Here is a 26,202-nt window from a genome sequence, read left to right on the forward strand (position 1 = left end):
ACTTTTACCTCTTTTGATATATAAACTAATATAATTAAAAGCTAAAGTATCAAATATTAGAAAAACCAACCAGAAAAATTAATTCATCTCATTTATATACAGAAGTTATAGGTCTTCAAGTTTGTTTAATGGCTTTTCTGCTGCAGTCCAGATCTGGGTTCTAAACCCCAAATACTTAATCATCTTTTATTGCTGACTTACAAATTATGTCCTTTGCTCTCACTTACAATTTCTTACACTGATAGCCAATACGTTACTACTTTCAAGGGAAAATGGTCACCTTTTACTGGTGGGTTTTAGTCTGTGATTTTACCAATTTCATGTAAGTGGAACTTAGTATAATAAATAAATGTCCCCTGTTATCTAGTGATTCATTATCTAATGATTAATGAGATTTTTTTCAAAGGCACAAATAAATACATTAGGAAATAAAATCTGAAAAATGCATTTTGTCTTATTTTTTCCTGTTACACAGCTAAAAGAAATGCAAAATTTTATTTGTATATATAAAATAGACATCTTTTTTAAACTTGACTTTTAAAGACTTTCTTTAGCATACTTAGGTAGAAGGAAACGACACAGAAAACTGTGATTGCATCAAAGAAGTTGGGTTGTAATGGAAACAAAAACTCATACATGAGTGTTCCAGACTCTAGATAAATCACACACACACACACACAAACCCACAGAACTTAGAAAACTCCCAAATCTAATCAGATTTAAATTGGGTTATTTTAACTACATAGTTCAGGTTCTGGACATAATATAGTGCAGTTCACTATAAAAGTGATAGCAAAGACTTGAAGCTCAAAATGTTTTTTGTTTTTTTTTTTTAAAGGGATAAGACATAGCTCAGTGGTAGATGCTTGCTCATCATGCATAAGGCCCTGGAGTTGATCTCTAGCAACACAAAAAAGACAAAACAACAAGTTAAAACTAACATTGACAGTAAAAAAGAAAATAAAAAAAACTGTCTCTTTTAACTTGATTTTATTTTGCAGGCAGACAGACTACATAACATTTCTAAACTCTAGGTGATACTAACTTAAAATGAATTGTAATAAGCATGCAATATCTATAGTTATTTTTAGGAGGAAAATATTAGCTACAGCTTAATATTACATAGTAATAAGGCAGGGTTGGAGGTATGGCTGCCTTAGGAAATCCAAAACCCCAGTATCTTGAAAGAAAAAAGCAGTAAGACAAATACTATTTAAAAGTCATTTCTTAACATAATTAGGAGATCATTAAAATTAGATAAAAAGTGTGACTGCTGGTTTCCTTTTACGCTGTAATAACCTTGAAGGTCATACCATGGAAGTTGCTGAAAATTGGAGAAACAAATAGACAATATATAATATAAAAAGACCTAGTTAGCTTTTAATTACTTCATTTCAACTTGAAATTATTTCCTGAATACTCTATCTAAAATCTCAAGCTATTCACACTACAGCATACAAAATGAAGGGCACATGCAATCTTGATACGGGAACTATTTAATATAAGATCAGGAAGGCCTAATGCTAACTGCTCAGATTTAAAATTCAAAACCCAAATAAGCAGACTTGTTGAAAAAATTTCTAGGAACTGTGTAAACAGGCTGAACTATAGCACAAAAGATTCAAGTCCACTCTATACATTCATACAGTACCTGGGAGCTGAATCTGTGTACATCATCAGAGGCACTGACTAGATCAATGGAAGACATGGAGGAAGAGCGACTATAGGGCTACCAGAGACAGACAAAGAAAAAAACCAAGTAATCAGAACAAAAGCACAACAGAGCATTCAGTACCAACTTCCAAACACAAGATAAAGAAAGAGAAAACAAAGCACTATATGAAACAAGCGTAGCAGCAAATGCTGAATTCATGCACCTATTATGTATTATGCTTCAAAATCATCCCAAAGAGAATGTAGTGCTTCCAACGATACAAAATAACATTACGTAACCCCAAAGAGGAAAGAGACTTAATATAACTGGCTATATAGACTCTGATTAGCTATTTTGGACTGGCTACTCTATATCCCTTCCACCTTCCCCCTTAAACATAAAAGAAAGAAAATTACATTCAGAGTAGCATTTCTAAACTGGGAAAAAGTATATGAAATACAACATATATTACAAAAGCCTTCACTACCTAAATTCATGAAAAAGGGCGACAATTTGTACTATTAGATAGCTCTATTAACAGTGAAGAAAACTTACACTTTCAGTAAACAGATGCTGGCTTACCTTTTGGACAAATCTATGTGTCCCCACAGAAGAAAAGGCATCTCCAGACGGCAAAGATGTGGGCCAGTGTAACCTGACCTTTTCACTCTGTGACTAAAAAATATATATATAATAGTAAGATGAGGTGGTTTTAAAGCGTATTTTACAACTTCAGAACAGATACTATAACCTGGAACTACCACTATTTCTGAACATTCCGGTACTTGCAAGTATTTTATTTATAAATCTACTTCACATATACAAGTCTTCACCAATCCTGAACTTATTTTAGGTCCTAATCTAGTCTCATCTTTTGACTCTACAGGATGATACTAGACTAAGAGTAAGTTCTTTAATTTTGCACATAGTCAGGCTCTTGCATCTACTACCTGCTTAAGCAGGTTAACATAAGTTAATCTTTTTTTGTTGTTGCTGGTCATGGAACTTCAACTCTGGGTCTGAGTACTGTCCCTGAGCTATTCAGCTCAAGGCTATTGGCTTACCATTTGAGCCACAGTGCCACTTCCAGCTTTCTGGTGATTAACTGGAGATAAGAATCTCACAGACTTTTTAGTGCAGAGTTGGCTTTGAACCTCAATCCTCAGATCTCAGCCTCCTGAAATATCTAGGATTACAGGCATGAGCCACCATGTATGGCTCGTAAATTAATCTTAACAGTGCTGCCTATTTTGTTTTATAAACTCTGGCCAAAACATTCCAATTATTTCACTGCATTGTGAGCCTGAAAAATCTGTCTCTTAGATTTATGTCACTAGCACCAATCATTATTTGATTCAGTTACTTTGTTAAGATCATATCATGTATGTGTCTTGCCCCCTTCTCATGAAGGTATCCTGCTGTCCTATCGTTTTTTAATTCTTGCTAACCTGATACCTTCTTCATCTTGCCTTGTTTCTTCTACTATTTAACAAATATATACTAAAAAAATAATATATCAGAAACTGTTCTGCTGTATGTGTGCTTTCTAACTAAACAAAATAGGCAGTGATTTCTATTCAATGTGACCTGAACACTCAACAAACCGATTAAATATATCTTTCTTTAATCATATGTTAAAGATCAATTTGAAAATGTGTGACATGTTTTTTATTTATATAGAAGCTATTCTGTATACAAAGAAGTGATATGAACCTACAGAACTGATTTTATGGATTACTGAACACATTACCATACTGTCACTATCTGTCTCATACTGATGGCTAGTAGATAAGGAAAATCAAGATCTGTTCAAGAACTACTTTTGTAGAGCTCCTGCCAGAATGTCAATAGAATGAAATTACATTTTTTCAAAGCTTCATTAATAGCTCTTTTTCTAAATCTTACAGAAATTTTTTATTGATCCCCTTAATTCAGTTTAATCACTATTCTGATATTCTGTAGAGTCATGTCATAGAGACAGGAAGGGTTTGGTTTTGTGGACTTGATGTGTACTAGGTGAGAACTCTGGCACTAAGCTACATCCCTACCTCTAAAAATGACATTTTGAAACATCATGTCAAGCTTCTCATTTCAGATTTGTGAACCAATGCCTAGATAATTTTTTTTAATGCCTAGAGAATTTGTTTTAAATTCATAGCCATTAAGTTAGTGTGAAGATGGAATATGACTGAGGACTCTTGACTGAATAATTAGTTCATTGCTTTCCCCCTAAAAAGCACATTTTTAGAAAACAAAAAAAGTGTTATAAGCTGGGCATGGTAGTTCACGCTTGTAATCCTAGCTACACAGGAGGCTGATATCTGAGGATTGGTTCAAAGCCAGCTTGGCACTAAAGAACCTGTGACTCTTATCTCCAATTAATCACTAGAAAACGGGAAGTGGGGCTGTGGCTCAAGGGGTAGGGAAGTATCCTTGAGGTGAAGAGCTCAGGGACAATGCCCAGGCCCAGGGGTGGGGCAAGTAGCCTTGGGCTGAAGAGCTCAGGACAGCACCAAGGCCTAGAGTTCAAAGACCCACAACTGACCCCCCCACCCCCCCAAAAAGAAGTTATCACTTTAAGTCACACTTTAGGTTTCTAAATACAGTGATGTTACTTTAGAAACTATTTTCACTTCCAAAAGTAGAGTCTATTCAGGAACTGAGAGTTTCAATTTTCACCATTTTCATTGAGTATGGTGGGACATCTTTTGTGCATGAAGAAATGAGCAATAAACTTTAGAAATTAATATGACATGAATTTTTCATTACAGACTTCAAAAAATATAAAGAAAAATAAGTATGAATATCAAATAGATTATTTTTTGCAGGTGACTTACTCTTGTCTGCTTAGAGCAGCAAATGGGCACCAATAGCCACGGCTGGCTTAGCCATGACAGAAAGTGAACACTGTTATACAAATTCATGTGTGGCATAAAACTGATAAACTAGTTATTTGCAAGATACTTTAAGATCACCATTTATAAATACAAGCTCTAGAAAATAATTTCTACTAAAAGTATAACCAAAAAGGGAGGAGATGCTAAATTCATCCACTAGTACCATCTAGTGGTAAATGTGGAAACTGCACTGAGAGATATAAAGGCTAGGGATTCAAATTAACCTGGACGTCAAGACTTAACAAATGCTTCCTTCAATTTCCACAGAAAAAATTGTGTGTAAATGCTACAGACTTAATGGTGATTAAAAACACTGAAAGTGAGGAAAAAACTGAAGGTCAAAGAAGTGAAGTCAATCAAGGAGTTGAAAAAATGGAAAAAAATTAAAATTTGTAGTTATCTTCCTTTTCAATTTATGAAGTATTTGGTGAAGGAAAATTCAGAAACTAAGTATCAAGACTAAATATATACTTGATATTATCCTAGTTTCTAAGGAATGATAAAAAGTGAATGATTCAAGGGAAATAATCAGAAGATTTCCACTTCAGGTCATGTTAATTATACATACTTTATCAGAACAATTATTGTTTCAATTTTTGTTGTTTGGCAATTAATAAAGAAACCAGTTTTTAAAGATTCATCTGCATTTGTAACTCAGTGTAGACACAGTGTTATTAAATTTTCAAATTTATTAATAAGGCTAAAATTTTAGTAGATATACCTGTTCCTCAATTTTATCCTGCCTGTCAAGTGCAGCTTCAACAGCATCAAAGAACTCTTCTTCATTAATCAGACTATTTGGGCCTTCCTAGTGAAACACAAAAGAAAAGAAGAAACAAATAAAAACAAAACCCAATAGATCAGCTGGTTTAAGGAAATAGAAAGTACTGATAATTCTGGTATTAACTCTAGGGAAAAGTTGAAAATTGACTCAATAAACATTTATTGAGCACATAATTATGAACCAATCACTCTACTAAGTATTGTTTTCCCAAACTTGAATAATATATACTGTGTAACATCATGAATGTTAAAATTAACTTACTCAATACTCCTATTCACTGTATGTTGGCCAATACTGTTTAAAAGTTACAGTCTAGAGGAGCAGCTGGTAAACTATGCAGATGCATCAAATCTAGTTTGCCGCCTACCTTTGTATGGTGTGTTAGCTAAGTTTCAACTTGACAAAGTTGGAAAAAAATAAAATTTTGTGACATGTAGGAATTACTTGAAATTATGGCACTTTCTTATTAGTATTATGGTGCTTTTTATTAGTATAGAACCATGATTACTTCTATACTATGAGGACTGTTCTTGTGGCAAAAGTAAGTATTTACAATGTAAGTAACAGACATAACAAAACTACAGAAAGGCTTGCCCAGTTGGAAAAGATCTATGTCCAGATAGTAGAGAAAGCATCCAAAAAACAATTTTCCTAAGGAAGGGCCAATTGTTTCAGAATGAGAAGCTGAAACTATGAAAGCATAGTCACAGATGATAGAATCAGGTTCATCAATTACCTGAGGAACTTGTTAAAATGAAATTCCCAGGCCCTATTCCCTGAAGTAATGTTTCAATATGCCTTGGATAGAGCTCAGAAATATGTTCATTTAATAAGGGTCCCCCAGTAATTATGATGCAAATGCTATCACAGAACAAAAAAGCAAAATGGAAACACACAAGGTAGGTTTCTGCTGTGATGAACCAAAATAAACTGTAAATGGAATAATAACTTCATACTAGGATAAATATGGAGAATGGATACATAGGCTTGGATTTAGAATTCCTTGCATTTTAAAATAATCCTTTTCAAAAGGAGACAAAGCATTAATTATGAAATATTCTCAGTTAAATTGATAACCCCAAGTCACCCAATTAAAAAAAAAGTCAAAAGAAATGGGTAAGTTAGGACAGATGAATACTTACTTTAAAAATTAGATTATATCAATAAACAACATTATTTCTGGTTTGAAACAAGTAAACACATCAAGTTCCTTCTTCCTCCATCCTTATCCTCTCCCTCTTTATAAAACAACAATAAAAAAAAACACCTCAAAGAACAACCAGGTTAACAGAAGCACAGACAAATAATATACAATTATATGCTGTTAGGCTAAGTAAATGTACTCTATACTATATACTGTTAAAAACATGTTCTTGATTTATTGTATGTTTTCTATAATGAAAATATATTTTATTTATAATGTGAAAAAAAGGTAATTAGGAAAGTTGACAATTTTTCAGAATCAAAATAGTAAAACTATTTGCTCTGCTTCAAAACTAAATGTGTCATTGAAATAGCTTATTTCCAGTAATCTAAATTGTTTTTTTTATTTGTTTCTTTTGGTGAGTCATGGGGCTTGAACTCTGGGCCTGGACGCTATCCCTGAGCTCTTCACCTCAAGGATACTGTCCTACTCTTGAGCCAAGCCCCACTTCCTGTTTGCTAAAGGTTAATTGGAGATAAGAGTCTCGGGCCTTTTGTGCCCAGGCTGGCTTTGAACCTTGATCCTCTGATCTCAGCCTCCTGAGTAGCTAGGATTACAGGCGTGAGCCACCTCACCCAGGTGACAACAGCTGGCAACAGCTAATCATGTAAGTTTTATACATCACAGAAAAGTATGAATTCAAAACAATACTTTAAAAATATTTTCAGGGGCTGGGAATGTGGCCTAGTGGTAGAGTACTTGCTTAGCATGCACAAAGACTAGGGTTCGATTCTTCAGTACCACATACATAGAAAAAAGCCAGAAGTGGTACTGTGGCTCAAGTACTAGAGATCTAGCCCTGAGAAAACCCAAGGACAGTGTCCTGGACCTGAGGCCAAGCCCAGGACTCACAAAAAAAAAAAAAAAAAAAATCAAAACTCAAGTTTTATTAAAGTCTTATTATTTTGGATTCCCATACTCAGAAATTCTTTCCAACATGAAATTTTTCTTCCATTTTTTAAAACCTAGCATTTTGCTTCTACTTCAAAGACATTTCCTGCCATCCTATTTTTAAAATATTCTTTTCAGAAATATGTGTGGTCTTTAATGGCTCATGCTTGTAATCCTAGCTATTCAGGAGGCTTAGATCTGAGGACTGTGGTTCAAAGCCATCAAAGTCTGCGAGACTCATATCTCCAGTTAACCACCAGAAAACTGGAAGTGGAGCTGTGGTCCAAAATAGCAGAGTGCTAACTTCGAGAGAAAGAGCTCAGGGACAGTGTCCAGGCCCTCAGTTCAAGCTCATCAACTGATAAATAAAAGAGAAATATGCCTGAGCTGAATGCTGATGGCTCATATGCCATAATCCTAGCAACTCAGGTGACAGAGGTCTGAGGATCATAATTCAAAGCAATCCCAGGCAAGAAAGTCCCTGAGACTCATACCCAATCAACCACCAAAAAGCAGGAAGAAGAGCTTGTGGTCCAAGTAGCAGCACAGCACATTAGCCTTGAGTGAACAAGCTAAGGGAGAATACATAGGCCTTAAGTTCAAGCCGGAGTATGGGCATGCAAGTGCACACACATAAGAGCAAGCGTATCTCAAGCACGAACACACACGAACACACACACACACACACACACACACACACACACACACACGGAAAGGAAGAAAAGGGAATGGCAAAGGAAGGAAAGGGGAAAGAAAGTTGAGGGGGAAAAAAAAGGAAGGGAGGAAAGAGAAGGAAAGATAAGGAAAAGAAGAAAGAAGGAAAGGAGAGATCCATGAGTATGGCTATAGGCTCACTCCTATAATCCTACCAACTCAGGATGCTGAGATTTGAGAATTGTGCTTTGAAGCCAGTCCAAGCAGAGAAATCCACAAGACCTACATCTCCAAGCAACTAGCCAAAATTGGAGGCATGCTTTGAGTTGCAGAGTTACAGATTTGCAAAAAGCCAAGTGAGAACATGAGGCCCTAAATTTAAGTGCCAGAACTGATCCCTAAAACAGCATTAAGGAAAAAAAGCTCATAAAAATCTCTTTTCCTCTTCCTTTTTCTCTCTGTAGTATGTATGTATGAAATGGAAGATTTTTAGCAAACAAAAGGAGATCTCACCGTATAGTATAAATAATCTTAAAAACGATCACCTTCACAGGGGAGATAAAAACCTATTCTACAAACTGAATTGAGCCTTTAAAATTCAGTATTATATTTTATAAGCAGTTAAATAAATGTAGGTATCTTTCGGAAAAAGCTTGGCACATTAAAAAAAAGGCCACAAAAGTGTTATTTAGAAATTACTTTTGTGATAAATATGTACAGTATGCTTTTCCTACTAACAAACTGTAAGTTCATACTTCATAATCTGGTCCTCCAAAGTGGGACTTTTTCTTAAGTTCTGCCATTGCATTGTTGTATGCTTCCTCTACTCTTCTTTTTTTCTCACCTTCCTGTGAGACAAAAATTATCATTAGAAGATGGCATTTAAATCACACTGAGGATTTTTAAGTAAATTTCAGTAAAACTTTGTAATTTGATTAGAAAAAATTACTCCTACAATAAAAGTATTCTGCCCAAGAAAATACCTTTCTGTGAGTTATATATTATATACAAGCTACATTTAAATCGCCATTAATAGCATATTTTAAATTTCAAACTTCTCAAGGATCTACAGTATACCTGACAAAACTGAAAAACACCAGAAAAATTCCTATTAAATCCTGCCATACTCTCCTTTTATCCCCATATCTTTTTGAGAATAAAGGGAGGAAAGAAGTATTAGATAGCTAGAATAAAAAAAATTAACAGAAGCTACTAAGATCAAGATTCACTGTGCTCAGAACTGACATTCTGAATTGAAATCTCTTTGTACAGCTATTTTTTTTTTTTTTTGGTGGGTAGTGCGGCTTGAATTCTGGGCCTGGACACTATCCTTGAGCTTTTCAGCTCAAGGCTAGCACTCTACCACATTGAGCCACGGTGCCACTTTCATTTTCTGGTAATTAATTGGAGATAAGAGTCTCATGGGGCCAAACTCCTGGTTCCTTAACATAATTTTTTTAATTAATAGGTGGAATCTGAATGTGAAAAAGAAATTCTAAGAAAGATAAATTTCTCATACTTTGTCATTAGTGGCCATAAAAGAGAGCTAAAAAGGATTCTACAACAATCTTCTCCTACAGTAGTGAGGGCTTAACACAGATAAAAGATATAAAGTAAATACTTAAAATAACTTAAAATACTTAAAATAACAGGCCGGGAGTTTAGCCTAGTGGTAGAGTGCTTTGCGTAGCATGCACGAAGACCCGGGTTCGATTCCTTGGTACCACATACATAGAAAAAAGCCAGAAGTGGTGCTGAGGCTCAAGTGGTAGAGCTCTAGCCTTGAGAAAGTCCAAGGACAGTGCTCAGGCCCTGAGCTCAAGCCCAGGACTGGCAAAAAAAAAAAAAAGAAAGAAAAGTTGACCCAATAGCAACTTAATGCAACATCAAACTAGTATAATGGGTCAAATCTGATAAAAAAAATCAATAGTATATTTAAGTATGGTAAATATCACTATACATACCTTAAAAACAGAATAAAACAAACATGTATTTTAACACAAGTAAAAGAGGCTTAAGGGAAAGTGAAAAACTATGTAAAATTACATAGTTCTGAACCTTATTAATACTGGTAACTAAAATTGCCTAAACCTACAATTTTTGTTTTTCTTGGACAAAACTGTCTGAAAATCATATATACTTCTATAGAAGGAGGGATTTTTATTATAAGTAACCACAAAAATTTTTGCCTCTATTATCAGTAAGAATATTTAAACTGAAGGGTGTTTGGCCCAGTGGTAGAGTGCTTGCCTAGCATGCACAAAGACCGGGTCCTAGTCCTCGGTACCACATACATAGAAAAGCTGGAAGTGGTGCTGTGGCTCAATTGGTAGAACTCTAGCCTTGAGAAAGCCCAAGGCTGGTGCTTAGGCTTTGAGTTCAAGACTGGCAAAAAAAAAAAAGAATATTTCAACTGATACCATACACTTACACAGCAAATAGTAAATTAACCAATTCTACTAAATAACTTATAATGTCATTTAACTATTTTTCTTATATTTTAAGATCATGGAAGGATTATTTTCTGCTCAGTAAAATTTCTTCATTTTAGCTAGAGGAGTCATAAAAATACACTTAGAATGAAGCAGTATCAATGAACAATGTTATTATCACTATACTTTATTTCTCAGTTCTATTAATTACATAAAGGACACATTTACTAATAATTTCTATATTAAGAAACGTAGTCTTCCTAGAGTGTGCATATACAATAAGGAAGATTAGAAAGTCATGAACGGATGTGGTTCTGTGGTAAAGCATTTGTCTTGGCTGGCCTTGAACTGTGATTTATCTGATTTTTCATCTCTCAAGCAGCTGAGATTACAAGGCTGAACTACCATGCATGGCCCTACAGTTCCATTTTCTATACTTTTTTATCCATAGTCAACAGGAAGGGTTAAGTATAATAAGATTTTGAGAGAGAAAGAAATACATGTATTTATAAAATTTCATTATAGTATATTATAATCATTCTATTATCACTGGTTATTATTAATCTCTTACTATATCTAATTTATAAATTAAACTGTCATAGGTATGCATGTACAGGAAAAATGTATAGCATAATAGGGCTTGGTACTACAATTGGGGGTATCATCAGACCTTAGAACTGGTTAAAGATTAGTTAATATACTTATTCTCATATGTACTTGAGAATTCTGAACAGTTCTCTTCTTAAGCATCTTCTTAAATATATATATATTTAAATAGTGTGGCCACTGTGCCATTATATCATATGATACTGCTTTCTTTCTTGTCCTTAGATCTTCTAACACTGTAAGCAATAACACTTTTTAATAAATGATAAATCCTAACTGATGTCTAGACAGTCTGGTATCTAGATGACATTTCAATAAAGAAAAATTTCTGTTACTTTTTTTTTTTTTTTTTTTTTGCGAGTCCTGGGCCTTTAACTCAGGGCTAAGCACTGTTCTTGGACTTTCTTAAGGCTAGAGCTCCACCACTTGAGCCACAGCACCATTTCTGGCTTTTTTTCCCCCTATGTATGTGGTACCGAGGAATTGAACCTGGGTCTTCGTGCATGCTAGGCAAGCACTCTACCACTAGGCCAAACTCCCGGCCCCTTACTTAATACTTTTGGATAAGTAAGCCAATGGCTCAGTTCACTTTTCTTTCTATGATGTTGAACTACAATTAAAGTTTCTCAGTTACATCTCAATTCTAGCATCTTATTATTTTACTAAGTTGAATATAATTCTAAGCTAATAGTTCCTACTAAGCAAATCCAGTGAGGAATACTTTATAGTAAAAAAAAAAACCCTGGAGATTCAATGTTATTATTATCAGTGCTAATAAAACCAAGGTGGAAAAAGGGAACAAAGGGCAAATATTCAAACATAATCTATGCCAAATGATATCACAATGACCATGGAAAACATACAGCTGTGAAATATAAGTTAATGTTTAACTTTATATTCTAAAAACTACTTCATGTAACTTAAATACAATTTCATATATCACAAAATGTTATGCCAAATGGAGATCCATGAAGTATTTTTAAATAAACTACTATCAAGAATGTATATCATAATGAACAAATTCCTAATGAATTTTACTAGGAAAATAAAGTTTAAGAGTCCCATAAACTATCAGAAAAGTACTACAGTCTACTATTCTGTTAACCAATAGACTTTCCCTTAAAACTTAGATTTAATGTTCAGGCAAACACATAGAACTTAAAATAACCTGTTGGCTTTTTTTTTTAGAAAGAAGAAAAACTAGTCTTACCTTATCCAGTCTTTTTTGCCAGTTATCCTCACGTTTTACCATTAATTCAATACAATGAGAAAGTGTAGCAAGAATTCCAGCAGTAGTTGCTTTAAAAGTTATAGCTTCCCCTTTAAAGTCTATACCATTAATTCCTTTTGGTGTTACATGTGGAAACACTGAAAAAGAAAGTTATTCTCTAAAAAATCTTTCAAATGAAGAGTAATTCTCCACCATAATTTACAATAAAAACTTATAAAAAAAAAAACCCTAGCACATAAGAACAGATTTTTGGATTATAATTTTCCTCCTGTGGGATAGCATTAAAAAAATGTCCTGTCCACACTTTTATGAGAAAAGCTTTCTGTGGACTAACATTAAAAAATGTCCTGTTCACACTTCATAAGAAAAGCTTTATGGGAACAGACATACTTCCAAGTCCTTTCTTCTAGATTCTACTTCCTGCAATTTATTTGTTGTGTTACGCCCATGTGAATCAAGTGGTAGGAGGAGGGATACTTAAACAGTGTCTTGGACAGCTTAGAGCAAGACCTAACTATAGCAAAAGTTACATTTTAAGAAACATGGAATCTTTTTTTTTTTGGTTGGTTGGTTGTAAGGCTTGAACTCTGGCCTGGGTGCTGTTCCTAGGCTCTTCAGCTCAAGGCTAGTACTGCTAGTGCTCTACCACTTGACCCACAGTGCCACTTCCATTTCCTAGTGGTTAACTAGAGATAAGAGTCTCACAGAGGGGCTGGGAGTTTGGCCTAGTGGTTAAAGTGCTTGCCTAGCATGCATGAAGACCCAGGTTCGATTCCTCGGTACCACATACATAGAAAAAAGCTGGAAGTGGTGCTGAGGCTCAAGCGGTAGAGCTCTAGCCTTGAGAAAGTCCAAGGACAGTGCTCAAGCCCTGAGCTCAAGCCCAGGACTGGCAAAAAAAAAGAAAAAAAAAGAAAGAGTCTCACAGACTTTAGTGCCTGGGCTGGCTTTGAACCATGATCCTCAGAAGTTAGCCTCTTTAGTAGCTAGGATTACAGGCATGAGTCACATGCACCTGATGAGATCTGGAATTTTTTTAAAATGTGGATAAATGTAGAATTCAAAATGGTGATAGAAAATTTAAACATACTCAAACTGAAGTCCATGACCACCTAACACATTAAATAGGTTTTATGTTTACGTTTTATAATTTAAAGTCTGCCTCATCTTTTTTTTCTTTTTTTCATATATTTTTAAAATTATAATTAATATAGGGGTTACAGTTATATTCGCCAGATAGAAAGTGCATTACTTCACACACACTGATACTCCTTCTCATGTTTTTGTCCCCATTTCCCTCCCCTCAAGGTGATGGTTAGTCTTTTAATGAAAGATCTTAGAACTCAAACAAATAATCTTATTTTTTCAATTGTATTTTACTGTCAATGTGATGTACTGAGGAGTTCATTAGGTAGTGTGTACATTACTTCTTGAACACTGATATTTCTTCCCATGTTTTTCTCCCAGTTTCCCTCTCTCACGCCTCCCAATCATCTTCCATATTTCAAATAAACAAATAAGCACATATACAATATAGCAAGTACCAAATCAGATACAGTTATAACAAGATAAATCATACAGAAAAAAAAAAGAGAGAAAAGAATTAACTTTACACAGTAGGCTAAGAACAACAATCACAAAGGTAAACCTCTTGTTTACCTGGAGTTGATTTTGCTTAGACTCATCCTATATGCCTGCTAGCAGAGTGCTCACTTAGCATGCATGAAGCCCTAGGTTCGATTCCCTAGTACCTCATACACAAAAAAAGCATGAAGTAGCAGTGGCAGAGCGTGAGTCTTGAGCAAAAAGTGTCCAAGGACAGTGCCCAGGCTCTGAATTCAAGCCCCAGTATTGGCAACAAACAAAACAAAAAAATTATTCAGTGTGAAATTAAAATGAAACTGAAAGAAACATTTGAAACTCCACAAAGATATTAGAGAATAACAAGATGAATGTCAACAATGAAGTTCCCAATTTATAAAGACAACTTATATATCAAGCTATAATAGCAAAGCTAGTATTTTGCAAGAATAAGAGGGGATAATGTTTAAGGAAAGAACAAAATGAAAAAAAATAAGCAAGGTGTGAATGGGAAGCATTAGATTGTAGCATCAATAATGTGGTATTTTAAGACTTCCAAAACAAAATTATTTCCTCAGAAAAAGCAATTTCAAACAAATCTGTTATTGCCACAGATTTTAGTTCACATAATTAAGCATAAATTAAGATTAGTATTTTTTACAAATGAATTTTTTACCTTAAATATTTTTAAAAGCCACTGTAAGGTTTTTCTAAGAAATATGCCAAGACTACTTAACTTGTTTCACAGTAATGAATAATGCTGACTTCTTCCTAGACACTACAAATAGAGTAACAATATGTTACTGTGTGAAATAAATCATGCCAGTCTGTGGTCTGTGAACAATTATGCTATGAAATCGGAGCCATTTCAACAATGTTGAAATGTTCCTTAATACTTTTCAACACCAGTTTACCAGTGGAGAAAAATATTTTGAAGGAGTAATTAGAAATATTCTGGAAGAAAAACTGAAGTAAAATTCCATAACCATGTTTCCAACCAAGAAAAATTCTTTCAATACTAGACACTCATTTTATCAATACTTAGGAAATGTCTGGAATTTAGAATAATCTTTGTTAGTATATGTGGCTGATCATATGATAAAGACATGACTTTTCTTAGAAGCTATTTTTTTTTTTACGTTTGATTCCAGGAATTCTACTGTCTTAAAAATTTTTTTCAATTAGGAATTATTCTTTGTTATAGTTATACTGTAACTTCACAAAGTATTTACTTACACTTTTCTTTATTGCCATTGGTACTGGGAAGGAATTCTCCATCTGAGCGTGTTGTGGGAAAGTCATCTTCATCATCTTCCACCACTAAATAAAATGTATTTCAGAACATTAGAATAAACAAAAGAGAAGCAAATTACTTACTCTTTTGTTCATCTGAGTAATAAACTCTAGCTTGTACAAATATATACTGCAAACTGGAAACTGACTGGAATACGTTAAAAATGTTCGTGGAACTTTTAACAATGAAATTGTGTACCACCAATTTTTAAATAAGAGTAATAAAGTAACAACCAAAAAGCTAGACTGGAGGCTAGAGGCATGGCTCAAATGGTAGAGAGCAAGCTGAGCAACTGTGAGGTCTTTGAAATCTGGATATTAGCAAAAAAAACCCCAAACAATAAAAAAAAACCCAAAGTTTTCTTAACTTTGTCTAAATTAAGTAACTTTCAGAAATATGGATTTCTCTTCTGCATGGGTATAAAAAAAAGGTAGACAAGTGCTGATATCTGATTCAAGGGGCAGAGCATCTATCTAGTAAATATAACACTGGAGTTCAAACCCTCATGTATTTAAAACTGGACAAAATATATATTAAATGATGGATATTGATATCCTTGAGAGCTGGAAAACAAATGATAGGAGCTTCATTATTGTTTCAGCACCTTATCTTGGAGGGGGGGATTCTAGGTGGTTTAGTAAAGGTAAGGAACTGAGGAGAGCCTAGTCCACCTCTGAGATAAAGAAAGGCAGAAAGTCTAAGCAGACAAAGGCAACTAGATTTCAGATCATTGGAGAGGGGAGAGCCATATAGAAAGAGAACACTGGAGATCAGCAGAAGATCTCTTCTAATTATTCAGCAAGAACTGAGAGAACCTGCAAATGAATGAACTACATGAGCTAGAAAAAGAACCTTCAGGAAGTTCACGGTATTTTTATTTTTTTGTAAGTCCTGGGGAATGTACTCAGGGAAACCATCATTCAAGGCAAATATAATAGCACTTGAGTCACTCCCATAGGCCAGTTCTCATGCTATAAATGAAATTTTAAAGTATATATATATATATATATATTCAGTTTGCCAGTTCTGGGCTTGAGCTCAGGGCCTGAGCACTGTCCTTGGACTTTCTCAAGGCTAGAGCTCTACCACTTGAGCCTCAGCACCACTTCCGGCCTTTTTTCTATGTATGTGGTACCGAGGAATCGAATCTGGGTCTTCATGCAAGCTAGGCAAGCACTCAATCACTAGGCCAAACTCCCGGCCCAAACTCCCGGCCCTTAAAGTATTATTTTGATGGTAGACTCTGGTAAGTTAGGTATATAAACTATAAACCCTAAATAGCTATGGGAATAACCAAGAGGTGCAACAGTCAACAAAAGAGATAAAATAAAATTGTAAAAAATTTAACAACAACAAAAAGGCGGAAAAAGGGAAGAAAAAATTGACAACTTAAAAAGATGTGAACCCATGCAGAAAATAAAAATTGACCCTAGCCTTTCGCCATGCACAAGCATTAACTCAAAGTGGATCAAAGACCTCAATGTCAGACTGGAAACCATGAAACTGTTACATGATAGAGTGGGAGACACTGGAACTCATAGGCACGGGCAAAAGATTCCTGAACAGAATCTCAGGGTCACAACAGACTGGAGAAAGACGTGATAAATGGGACTACCTAAAAATAAAAAGTTTCTGCACAGAAAAAAGCATAGCCACAAAAGTAGAGAGACAGCCAACCAACTGGGAAAAGATATTTACCAATAATACATCTGACAAATGCTTAATATCCAGTATCTACAGGGAACTCAAGAAACTAATCCCCCACAAACCCAACAAACCATTCATGAAATGGGCAAGGGAACTAAAGAAAGACTTTTCAAAAGAAGAGATTAAAATGGCAGAAAAGCCATCATCCATGGTCATAAAGGAAATGCAAATAAAAACAACCCTAAGCTACCACCTTACCTCAACAAGAATGGCCAAGATTTTGAACTCAGACAGATGCTGGCGGAGTTGTGGAGAAAAAGGAACCCTACTGCACTGCTGGTGGGACTGTAAACTAGTTCTGCCACTCTGGAAAGCGCTGTGGAAGTTTCTTAAAGAACTGAAAATTGACCTTCCCTACGATCCCACTATACCACTTCTGGGTATCTATCCTGAATGTCATAACCCAAGATATGATAAGGACACCTGCTCAGCTATGTTTATCTCTACACTATTCACAATAGCCAGGCGATGGAAACAATCCAGATGTCCTATTGCAGATGAACGGATACAGAAAATGTGGTGTGTGTGTGTGTGTGTGTGTGTGTGTGTGTGTCTGTGTCTGTGTCTGTGTCTGTGTGTCTGTGTGTGTATAGTGGAATTCTACATAGCCAACAGACAAGATAAAACAATGGCATTTGCAGGGAAGTGGATGAATCTACAGCAAATCATGTTGAGTGAGACAAGTCAAGACCAAAGGAACAAAGGCGCATGGTATCCTTAATATGTGGCTATTAGATCCAAACAGTACAAGAGTGAGGACTCAAAGGTTGTATACCCAATGCTATGGACATGGTATTCGAAATATAAGCACAACTACATAGTCATAAAAACTTATGACAATAGACATAATGTTTTATTACATATATTATGTATCTATGACATACAAACCCTCAGCCTAATTTTGATAATGTTCTAAAATCTAAGTGCCCATAATTATATATAGATTTCCTTCTTGAATACCTGTTTGTTAAAACACATCATTTGAACTATGATGTAAAAATCAATGTTAATAGATTCTTTCCGGAGTGGTTGAACAAGTTTATATTCCCACCACCAGTGTTATAGCATTCCATGTTGGCCACATCCCTGCCAGCATCTGTTGTTATTAGATTCCTTGATAATGACCATTCTAACCGGAGTGAAGCGGAATTTCAACGCTGTTTTGATTTGTATTTCTTTTATGACCAGAGATGTTGAGCATTTCTTCTGAGTATATTATTGGCCTTTCTTGTTTTCTCTTCAGAGAAATCTCTCTTTTAAGTTTTAACCCACTTGTTTTTTGAGAATTTGTTTTGGGAGGATTTAATTTTTTAAGTTCTAAGTATATTTTAGATATAAGGCCCTTGTCTGTTGTGTGGCTAGTGAAGATCTTCTCTCAATATATGGGCTTTCTATTTATTTTACTAGCTATGTCCTTTGCCATGCAGAAGCTCTAGTTTAATGCAATCTCATTTATTTAACTTTTCCTTGATTCATTGTGTTTCTGGGTCTTTATTAAGGAAGTTTTGACCTGTGACAAGCCCCAGTGTTTTTCCTATTCCTTCCTGTAATGTTTTCAGGGTATCTGCTTTTACTCTAGGTCTTTGGCCCATTTGGAATTGATTCTGGTGCAGGATAATATATAAAGATGTAACTTTACTTTTCTATAGGTGTATAGCTATTTCTGTCAGCATCATTTGTTGAAGAGGCTGTCTTTCTTCCATCTAGTGGTTTTTGCTTCCTTATTAAAGATTAGGTAGCCATAGGTCTGCAGGTTCATTCTGGTTTCTTGTCACTAAATTATTTTAAGAGTATATATAACTTCAATATTAGCTGCTTCTTTTATGAGAAAAAAAGGCAGGAGAGTTAAAAGAAAAAGGAGTGAAGAAAAGAGAACGAGAGGGGGGGAGAGAGGGAGAGAGAAAGCTGCTGGAAAGAGAAAGAGATAAAATGATTCCAGATTTGTATTTCCTCTAAACTTCATTATGGGGAAAGTCTATTAGACATAATAATGTGAAATGCTCTCTATTATCAAGGTAACAGAATAGGGCCACAAGTTTGGACTAGTGGTAAAGTGCTTGCACAAGGCCCTGGGTTGGATTCCTCAGTACACATGCATAGAAAAAGCTGGAAATGGTGCTGTGGCTCAAGTGGTAGAGCTCTAGCCTTGAGAAAACCCAAGGACAGTGTTCACACCTCAAGTTCAAGCCTCAGGACTGGCAAAAAAAAAAAAAAAAAAAGATAACAGAATGAAGAATATCATTTCAAGGTCTCCAAATTATCTTGGTATGGATGATAAAAAATGAATTAATGTGTTTAATAATATAGTACTTAATATAATAAATAAAACAATAAAATACATAATAAAAATAAATAAAATATAATACTCAATAATAAAAGTACTCAAGTCATGGGACACCAGTTGCTCATGCCTGTAATCCTAGCATGCACATATACACATATACACAAAGTAAAGATGGAGATCAAGTGGTACAATGCCAGCCTTGAGTGAAAAAGCTAAAGGATAGTGCTCAAGCCTTGAGTTCAATTCCCAGTACTAGTATTAGGAGGGGAAAAAAAGTGCTCAAGTTATGTGGAAATTTAAACTTAGGAGTTTATAGTACCACGACTATTATTTCCTGTATTACATAAAGAAATTACCCATAAAATCAAGAGGCTCTAATTCATTCTCTAAATAAATATAGTGCAACACCCTAATTAACCTTTGTCTCTTTGAAGTTCATCCTTGGAGACAGCATCAGCACAGGCATCAAAGTACTTCTGGAGAGTATCAACTTGTCTACAGAGGATATCTCTGAAGGTTTCCATTTCAGCCAATTTTTCACGTAAACTGTGGCCTTTCTGCAAAATACAAAAAGGCAGGGGATATATAATTCAAGTGAAACAAAACTAGACTTTATGGGTTCTATAAGTATTTCATCACCTCTTAATGTTGCCACCTTATCATGGAGGGAATAAGAATTAGAGCTGTCAAGTTCATAGTAATACTCCTAGGAAGAGGCTTGAAACTGACTTAATCTAGAGCCTTGATACTGATAAATCTGTAGGAAATAAAAAATAACATGATAATCTGCTAACACAGCATTTAACATTTTCAAAGTAGAAGGATTTGTGTGGAAAAACTATGCCAGACTTTGAAATGAGCTAACCTACTATTGGGTACAATTTCAAAGTATTAGTGAACATAAAGAACCCAGAAAGGAAGATTATCTCACATAAAAGTTTTTGAGTTCATTGCATTTGAACTATACAACTCTTTTAGTAGAAAACTAAATAATATATGCTATTCTTATCTTGTCTTCTTTAAGAATAAGGTATTATTATATAGCCTGGATTGGTATTCAAACTGTGACATGCCTATTTCAGGCTCCAGAATACTGGGATTATGGGTGCATACCATTATTAAACTTGGCCTGAAGTTGAGTGCAATGGCTTACATCTGTAATTCTATCTACTTTCCTATAATCCTATCTACTTAGGAGGCTGAGATCTGAGGATCCAGTTGAAAGCCAGCCCAGGCAAGAAAGTGAGACTCTTATCTCCAATTAACCACTAGAAAACTGGAAGTGGTACTGTGGCTCTAAAGGTAGGGTAGTAGGCTTGAGCTGAAGAGCTCAGGGACAACGCCCAGGCCTAGAGTTCAAGTCCCACAATCGACAACCCCCCAACCCCCCTCCAAAAAAAACTTGGCCTGTATGGTGTTTTTTTGTTGTTGTTGCTACTTTTTGTTCTTTGTGGTACTAGGTTTGAACTCAGGGCCTTGTGCTTCTTAGGTAGGCACTCCAACAATTTAAGCTACACCTTCAAGTCTTTTTACTTTAGTTATTTTTTCAATATGGTCTTACTTTTTGCTGTGACTAGTCTGTATTATAATCCTATTTATGCTTTGTCTGGTTTAGATAACATTTATGTGCCACTGCTTAGTATATTTTTAGGTTAAAATAGGGATCCCTTGTGAACATTTTTCCTAGGCTAGTCTTAAGCCACCTCTTCTGATCTCAACATCCTTTGTAGCTAGGATTTCAAGTGTGAACCACAGGTAATTCTAATGAGGTAATAATTACCTACCTCTAAGGAGGTAGGTAATTCTGTGAGCTAATAGGTAATTCTTGTCCACAGAGACACAAATGAACTTTGTCCTGTGCAAATGCATTTACCTGTGGATATCGGTCAGTTTGTAATAGTATATTCATTTCTGTATAACTCAGATTCTGCTTGAATGAATGAAATAAAAATCTCTGGTGTGTGTGTGTGTGTGTTTAACTGGAGATGAGTCTCACCAACTTTCCTGCCTGGGCTGGCTTCAAACTGCGATCCTAAGATCTCCCTAGGTAGTTAGGATTACAGATGTGAGCCATACTCAGCTCCTCATTTTATATTTGAATAGCTGTGATTTCACTCTTAAAAAAGTATTCTATACTTGAATTGTAGACAAGTTATTTAAAAAACCTATCACGTTATGCTCACAATACCCAATACTAAGTTCAAATAATGTTGCCTTAACATAAAGCATTCATAACCACAAACCTTGAATGAAGATGTGGACGTAGCAGAGTAGCCACTTGCTCCAGATACCAGTGACACCATTGAACCATGTCGACGCAAGCTGGATTCTGAGCCATATCCTGATTCAGTCTAGAGAGAGAATAAATCTACATGAAAAAATGTAAATAAGTCCTTAGGAGAAAATAAACGAACAAGTTGGTGTAAACAACTATTAGCAATCTGAATTCCCATAAAAAAAAGTCAATCCACTGATAACGGCAATTTCTTTGAATAACTGTCACTTAAATTACAAATCTATTCAGTACTTCCTACATGATGGTCTAGTAGGCTGAAGGAGGGTTTAATAATAGGAAAATAGCCTAATATAGACAGATGCAAAAGACAGTAGAACAGTGGTTTACAGGGGCTGGAGAGGAAGAGTATTTAATGGGTATTGAGTTTCAGCTAGGGGGACATAAAAAAGCTCTGACTGATGAGGGTTGAAAAGACGCATTAATGTTCTTTTTTTTTTTGGTCATAGGCCTTGAACTCTGGGCCTGAGCATTGTCCCTGAGCTCAATCTTCAGTTCAAGGCTACCACCTACCTCTTGAGCCACAGCCCCACTTCCGGTTTTCTAGTAGTTAACTGGAGATAGGAGTCTCAAGGTCTTTAGTTTCACAATCCTCAGATCTTAGCCTCCTAAGCAGCTAGGATTACAGGTGTGAGACACTGTGCGCAGCTAGCATTAAGGTTCTTAATGGTACAAAGTATTTTAAAGTGGTTAACATGGTAAATTTTACCATTTTTTAATTAAAGAATTTATTAACATTGATTTTTATATCATATTTCATATGACGTGTTTAAAAAGGGATACATATATGTTACCGAGGATTCAAACCTGGGCCTTTGTGCATGCTAAGCAAGCACTTTACCACTAGACCAAACTCCTGCCCTGCAGTCAGTCTGCCTGACTCTCACTCCCTCTCCCTCTCTCCCTGCCCCCCCCCCTCTCCTTTTTGGGTGAGTCATGTCACAGATTGACATGCTCCTATACCTGAATGACCCAATAAATTCCATTCCCAAACTCCTAGAACTAATAAATCACTTTGTCAAAGTGGCAGGATACAAAATCAACCTTCAAAAGCCTTTCTGTATGCCAACAATACCCAAACAGAAGGAGAAATCAAGAAAATGATTCCATTTGCAATAGCCCCCAAAAGAATAAAATATTTAGGAATTAACCTAACCAAAGATGTAAAGGAATTATTTAAGAAAAGTACAAAAGCCTAAAGAAAGAAATCAAAGATGATACCAGGAAATGGAAAACATCCCATTCTCTTGGATAGGGAGAACCAACATAGTGAAAATGGCCACACTGCCAAAAGTGATATACAATTTCAATGCAATCACCATCAAAATCCCAAGGACATTCTGAAATAGAGGTCGTAATCCAAAGGCTCATATGGAACAACAAATGACCTAGAATAGCCAAAGCAATTCTAGGCAAAAAGAGCAATTCAGGTGGTATTACAATACCATACCTCAAACTCTACTACAGAACCCTAATAACTAAAACAGCATGGTACTGGCACACACACACACACACACACACACACACACACACACACACACACACACACACACACACACACACACACACACACACACAGACCAGAAGATCAATGGAAGAGAATAGAAGACCCAGAAATAAAACCACATATCCATAGTCAACTTATATTCGACAAAGGCGCCAAAGATATACAGTGGAATATACACAGCCTCTTCAAATACTGGTGCTGGGAAAATTGGGCAGCTACCCTGCAGAAAACTAAAAATTGATCCCACCCTGTTACCATGCACAAACATTAACTCAAATGGATCAAAGACCTCGATATCAGACCTGAAACCCTGAAACATGACAGAGCAGGAGAGAAACTGGAAATCATCATAGGTACAGGAAAAAACTTCTTGAACAGAGTCCTAGGGTCAAAACAGATTGGAGAGACTCGACAAATAGGACTACCTAAAAATAAAAAGTTTCTGCACAGACAAAGGCATAGCTACTAAAATAGAAAGACAGCCAACCAACTGGGAAAAGATATTTACCAATAATACATCAGACAAATGCTTAATATCTAATATCTACAGGGACCTCAAGAAACTAATCCCTCCCAAACCCAACAAACCAATTGCTGAATGGGCAAGGGAACTAAAGAGACCTATCAAAAAGTTAGGTTAAAGTGGCAAAGAAACATATGAGAAAATTCTCATCATCCATGGTCATAAAGGAAATGCAAATAAAAACAACCCTAAGATATCACCTTATCTCAATCAGAATGGTCAATATTCTGAACTCAGAAAATGACAAATGCTGGTGGGGAATGTGGAGAAAGAAAAACCTTACTGCACTGCCAGTGGGAATGTAAACTAGTACAGCCACTCTGGAAGGCAGTTTGGAGGTTTCTTAAAGAACTGAAAATAGACCTTCCCTATGACCCAGCCATACCACTCCTGGGCGTCTACCCTGAGCATCATAACCCAGGATATAAGGACACCTGCTCAGCCAAGTTTATCGCTGCACTATTCACAATAGCCAAGGGATGAAAACAACCCAGATGCCCTACTACAGATGAATGGATACAAAAAATGTGGTACACACACACACACACACACACACACACTGGAATTCTACATAGCCAACAGACAAGATAAAATAATGGCATTCGCTGGGAAGTGGATGAAACTAGAGCAAATCATGTTGAGTGAGATGTCAAGACCAAAGAAACAAAAGGCACATGGTCTCCTTGATGTGTGGATATTAGATCCAAACTGTACAACAGCGATGACCCAATATTAGGGTACCCAAGGTTATGGACACAGTCTTGGAGATATAAATAAAACTACATAGACATAAAAATCTCTGATATGATATATACTGGATAGACATAGTATTATATTATATAGATTGATATGTATCTATGACAAACTCTCAGCTTAATTTTAATTATGTACTAAAATTTATGTGCGAGCAATTGTATATATAGATTCCCTTCTTGAACAATGTATTTGTTAAACACGGCATTTGAAATATGACGTAAAAAGTCAGTGTTAATAAAATCTTTTAATAAAAAACATCTTCTTAAAGATCCCTCATATCTCTCTCTGCACAACTTATCAGTGGATGTAATAAGTAGTGTTTCGGAACATGTTTGCAGACATGAAATGTCATTCTGGTTCAATGAAACACACACTTAAGCATCCTACTTAGAACTAAGTTTACTTCTAAATACCATAGCAATGAGACAACCCTTTTTTTCATATATTTTTATTGTAATTAATAGAGGGGTTATAATTATATTTGCAAGATAGAAAGTGCATTACTTCTCAAACACTGAAACCCCTTCTCATGTTTAAAATATATACAATAGGGCTGGGAGTTTGGCCGAGAGGTAGTGTTTGCCTAGCATGCACGAAGATCCGGGTTCGATTCTTCAGTCCACATATATAGGAAAAAGCTGGAATTGATGCTGAGGCTCAAGTGGTAGAGCTCTAGCCTTGAGAAAGTCCAAGGACAGTGCTCAGGCCCTGAGCCCAAGCCCAGGACTGGCAAAAAATAAAATATATACAATATACCAGATTAAAAGGTAAGATACTGTAACAATATGAGAAGAACCAAGGGACAACAAAAGAGATGAGAAATAACATAGTGCATTAAGAACAACAATCACACATTATATAGCTCTTTTTCTATATCCTGGAGGTTCTTTCATTTAGCCTCATCCTATATGGCCTTATGTATCTGGGTTTTGAGCTATTGTAATACTCTGCTAGTAGAGTCCAAAGTTTGTACTAATTATTACAAATGAGGGAAACCATTGAGCCTGTTCCTTTGGGTCTAGCTTACTTCATTTAATATGATTTTTTTCCAAGTCTTTCCATTTCCTTACAAATGAGGCAATGTCATTCTTTCTGATGGCAGCATAGAATTCCATTGTGAATAAATACCACATCTTGTTCATCCAATCAGCTACTGAGGGGCATCTGGGTGAGACAACCCTTTTTTATATTAACATACTTTTTTCATTCAAAATTCTTTTGGTCACTAGAGGGAGTCAGCAGCATTTTTCAAATAGTATACTGAAAAGCTTATGGAAAGGTTACTATTGCTCCAAGTACAACTAGCAAGCTCAGTACTAATTATGCATATTTTTATCTTGTGTAGTTGACTTTTGAAAACATGTAAGGGTACTAAACAATCTACCTCAAAGCTAAGAGCTAAATATAAGTAAACAAATGCCTAAAAACTCAGGATAACTTCCCTTAAAGTTATATCTGAACTTAAAGCTTAATCATATGGGAGATAAACTTAAAATTATCATTCTACACAAGCTGTTCATCAGTCCACCTGTACCCTAAAAGAAGTTATATGGAACACCAAAAAATTTAGTCTTAAAAATTTTAACAGCACTTGTTTAATCTATTACAAGCAGCAAAGCAGGAAAAAAAAAGAGACGGAAATTAAGTAACAGCCTCATGGTGTCAAATGCTACCCAGTTTATTAGTGGCATGATTCCTATTTCTTCCCTTGCAGGAATGGAGACTATTTGTCTCCACTTCAAGGACAGGAAGAAAGAAAAATACAAAGCTAGACATTAAGATACAACAATAGAGAATTCCACTGACACTGGAATTCTAAAAACCATAAAGAAATAAAATTATACTGCATTGTGAACATCAAAATATCTCAATATTACTATTTAAAATGATATGGGAAGACAAAG

At 35.5% G+C, this 26,202-nt stretch overlaps 1 protein-coding gene across 2 annotated transcripts in view; it reads right to left on the reverse strand.

Moving 5' to 3' along the window:
* The window catches only part of Cert1 (ceramide transporter 1), a 79,771-nt gene that overhangs the window by 17,915 nt on the left and 35,654 nt on the right, over nt 1–26,202 (reverse strand). Inside the window, exons 4-11 of one of the 2 annotated variants that reach the window (XM_090331847.1) lie at nt 21,463–21,570; nt 19,638–19,776; nt 15,171–15,254; nt 12,333–12,490; nt 8,840–8,932; nt 5,273–5,359; nt 2,237–2,329; nt 1,652–1,729 (exon numbers count right to left, since the gene is read on the reverse strand). In XM_090331847.1, the coding sequence (XP_090187973.1) occupies nt 1,652–1,729; nt 2,237–2,329; nt 5,273–5,359; nt 8,840–8,932; nt 12,333–12,490; nt 15,171–15,254; nt 19,638–19,776; nt 21,463–21,570 (840 nt within the window). The remainder of the gene's footprint in view (nt 1–1,651; nt 1,730–2,236; nt 2,330–5,272; nt 5,360–8,839; nt 8,933–12,332; nt 12,491–15,170; nt 15,255–19,637; nt 19,777–21,462; nt 21,571–26,202) is intronic. The other variant, XM_090331846.1, reaches the window with a different exon arrangement.

The sequence above is a fragment of the Megascapheus bottae genome, chromosome 4 (genome assembly GCF_031878675.1).
Source record: "Megascapheus bottae isolate mThoBot1 chromosome 4, mThoBot2.hap1, whole genome shotgun sequence".
Taxonomy (NCBI): Eukaryota; Metazoa; Chordata; class Mammalia; order Rodentia; family Geomyidae; genus Megascapheus; species Megascapheus bottae.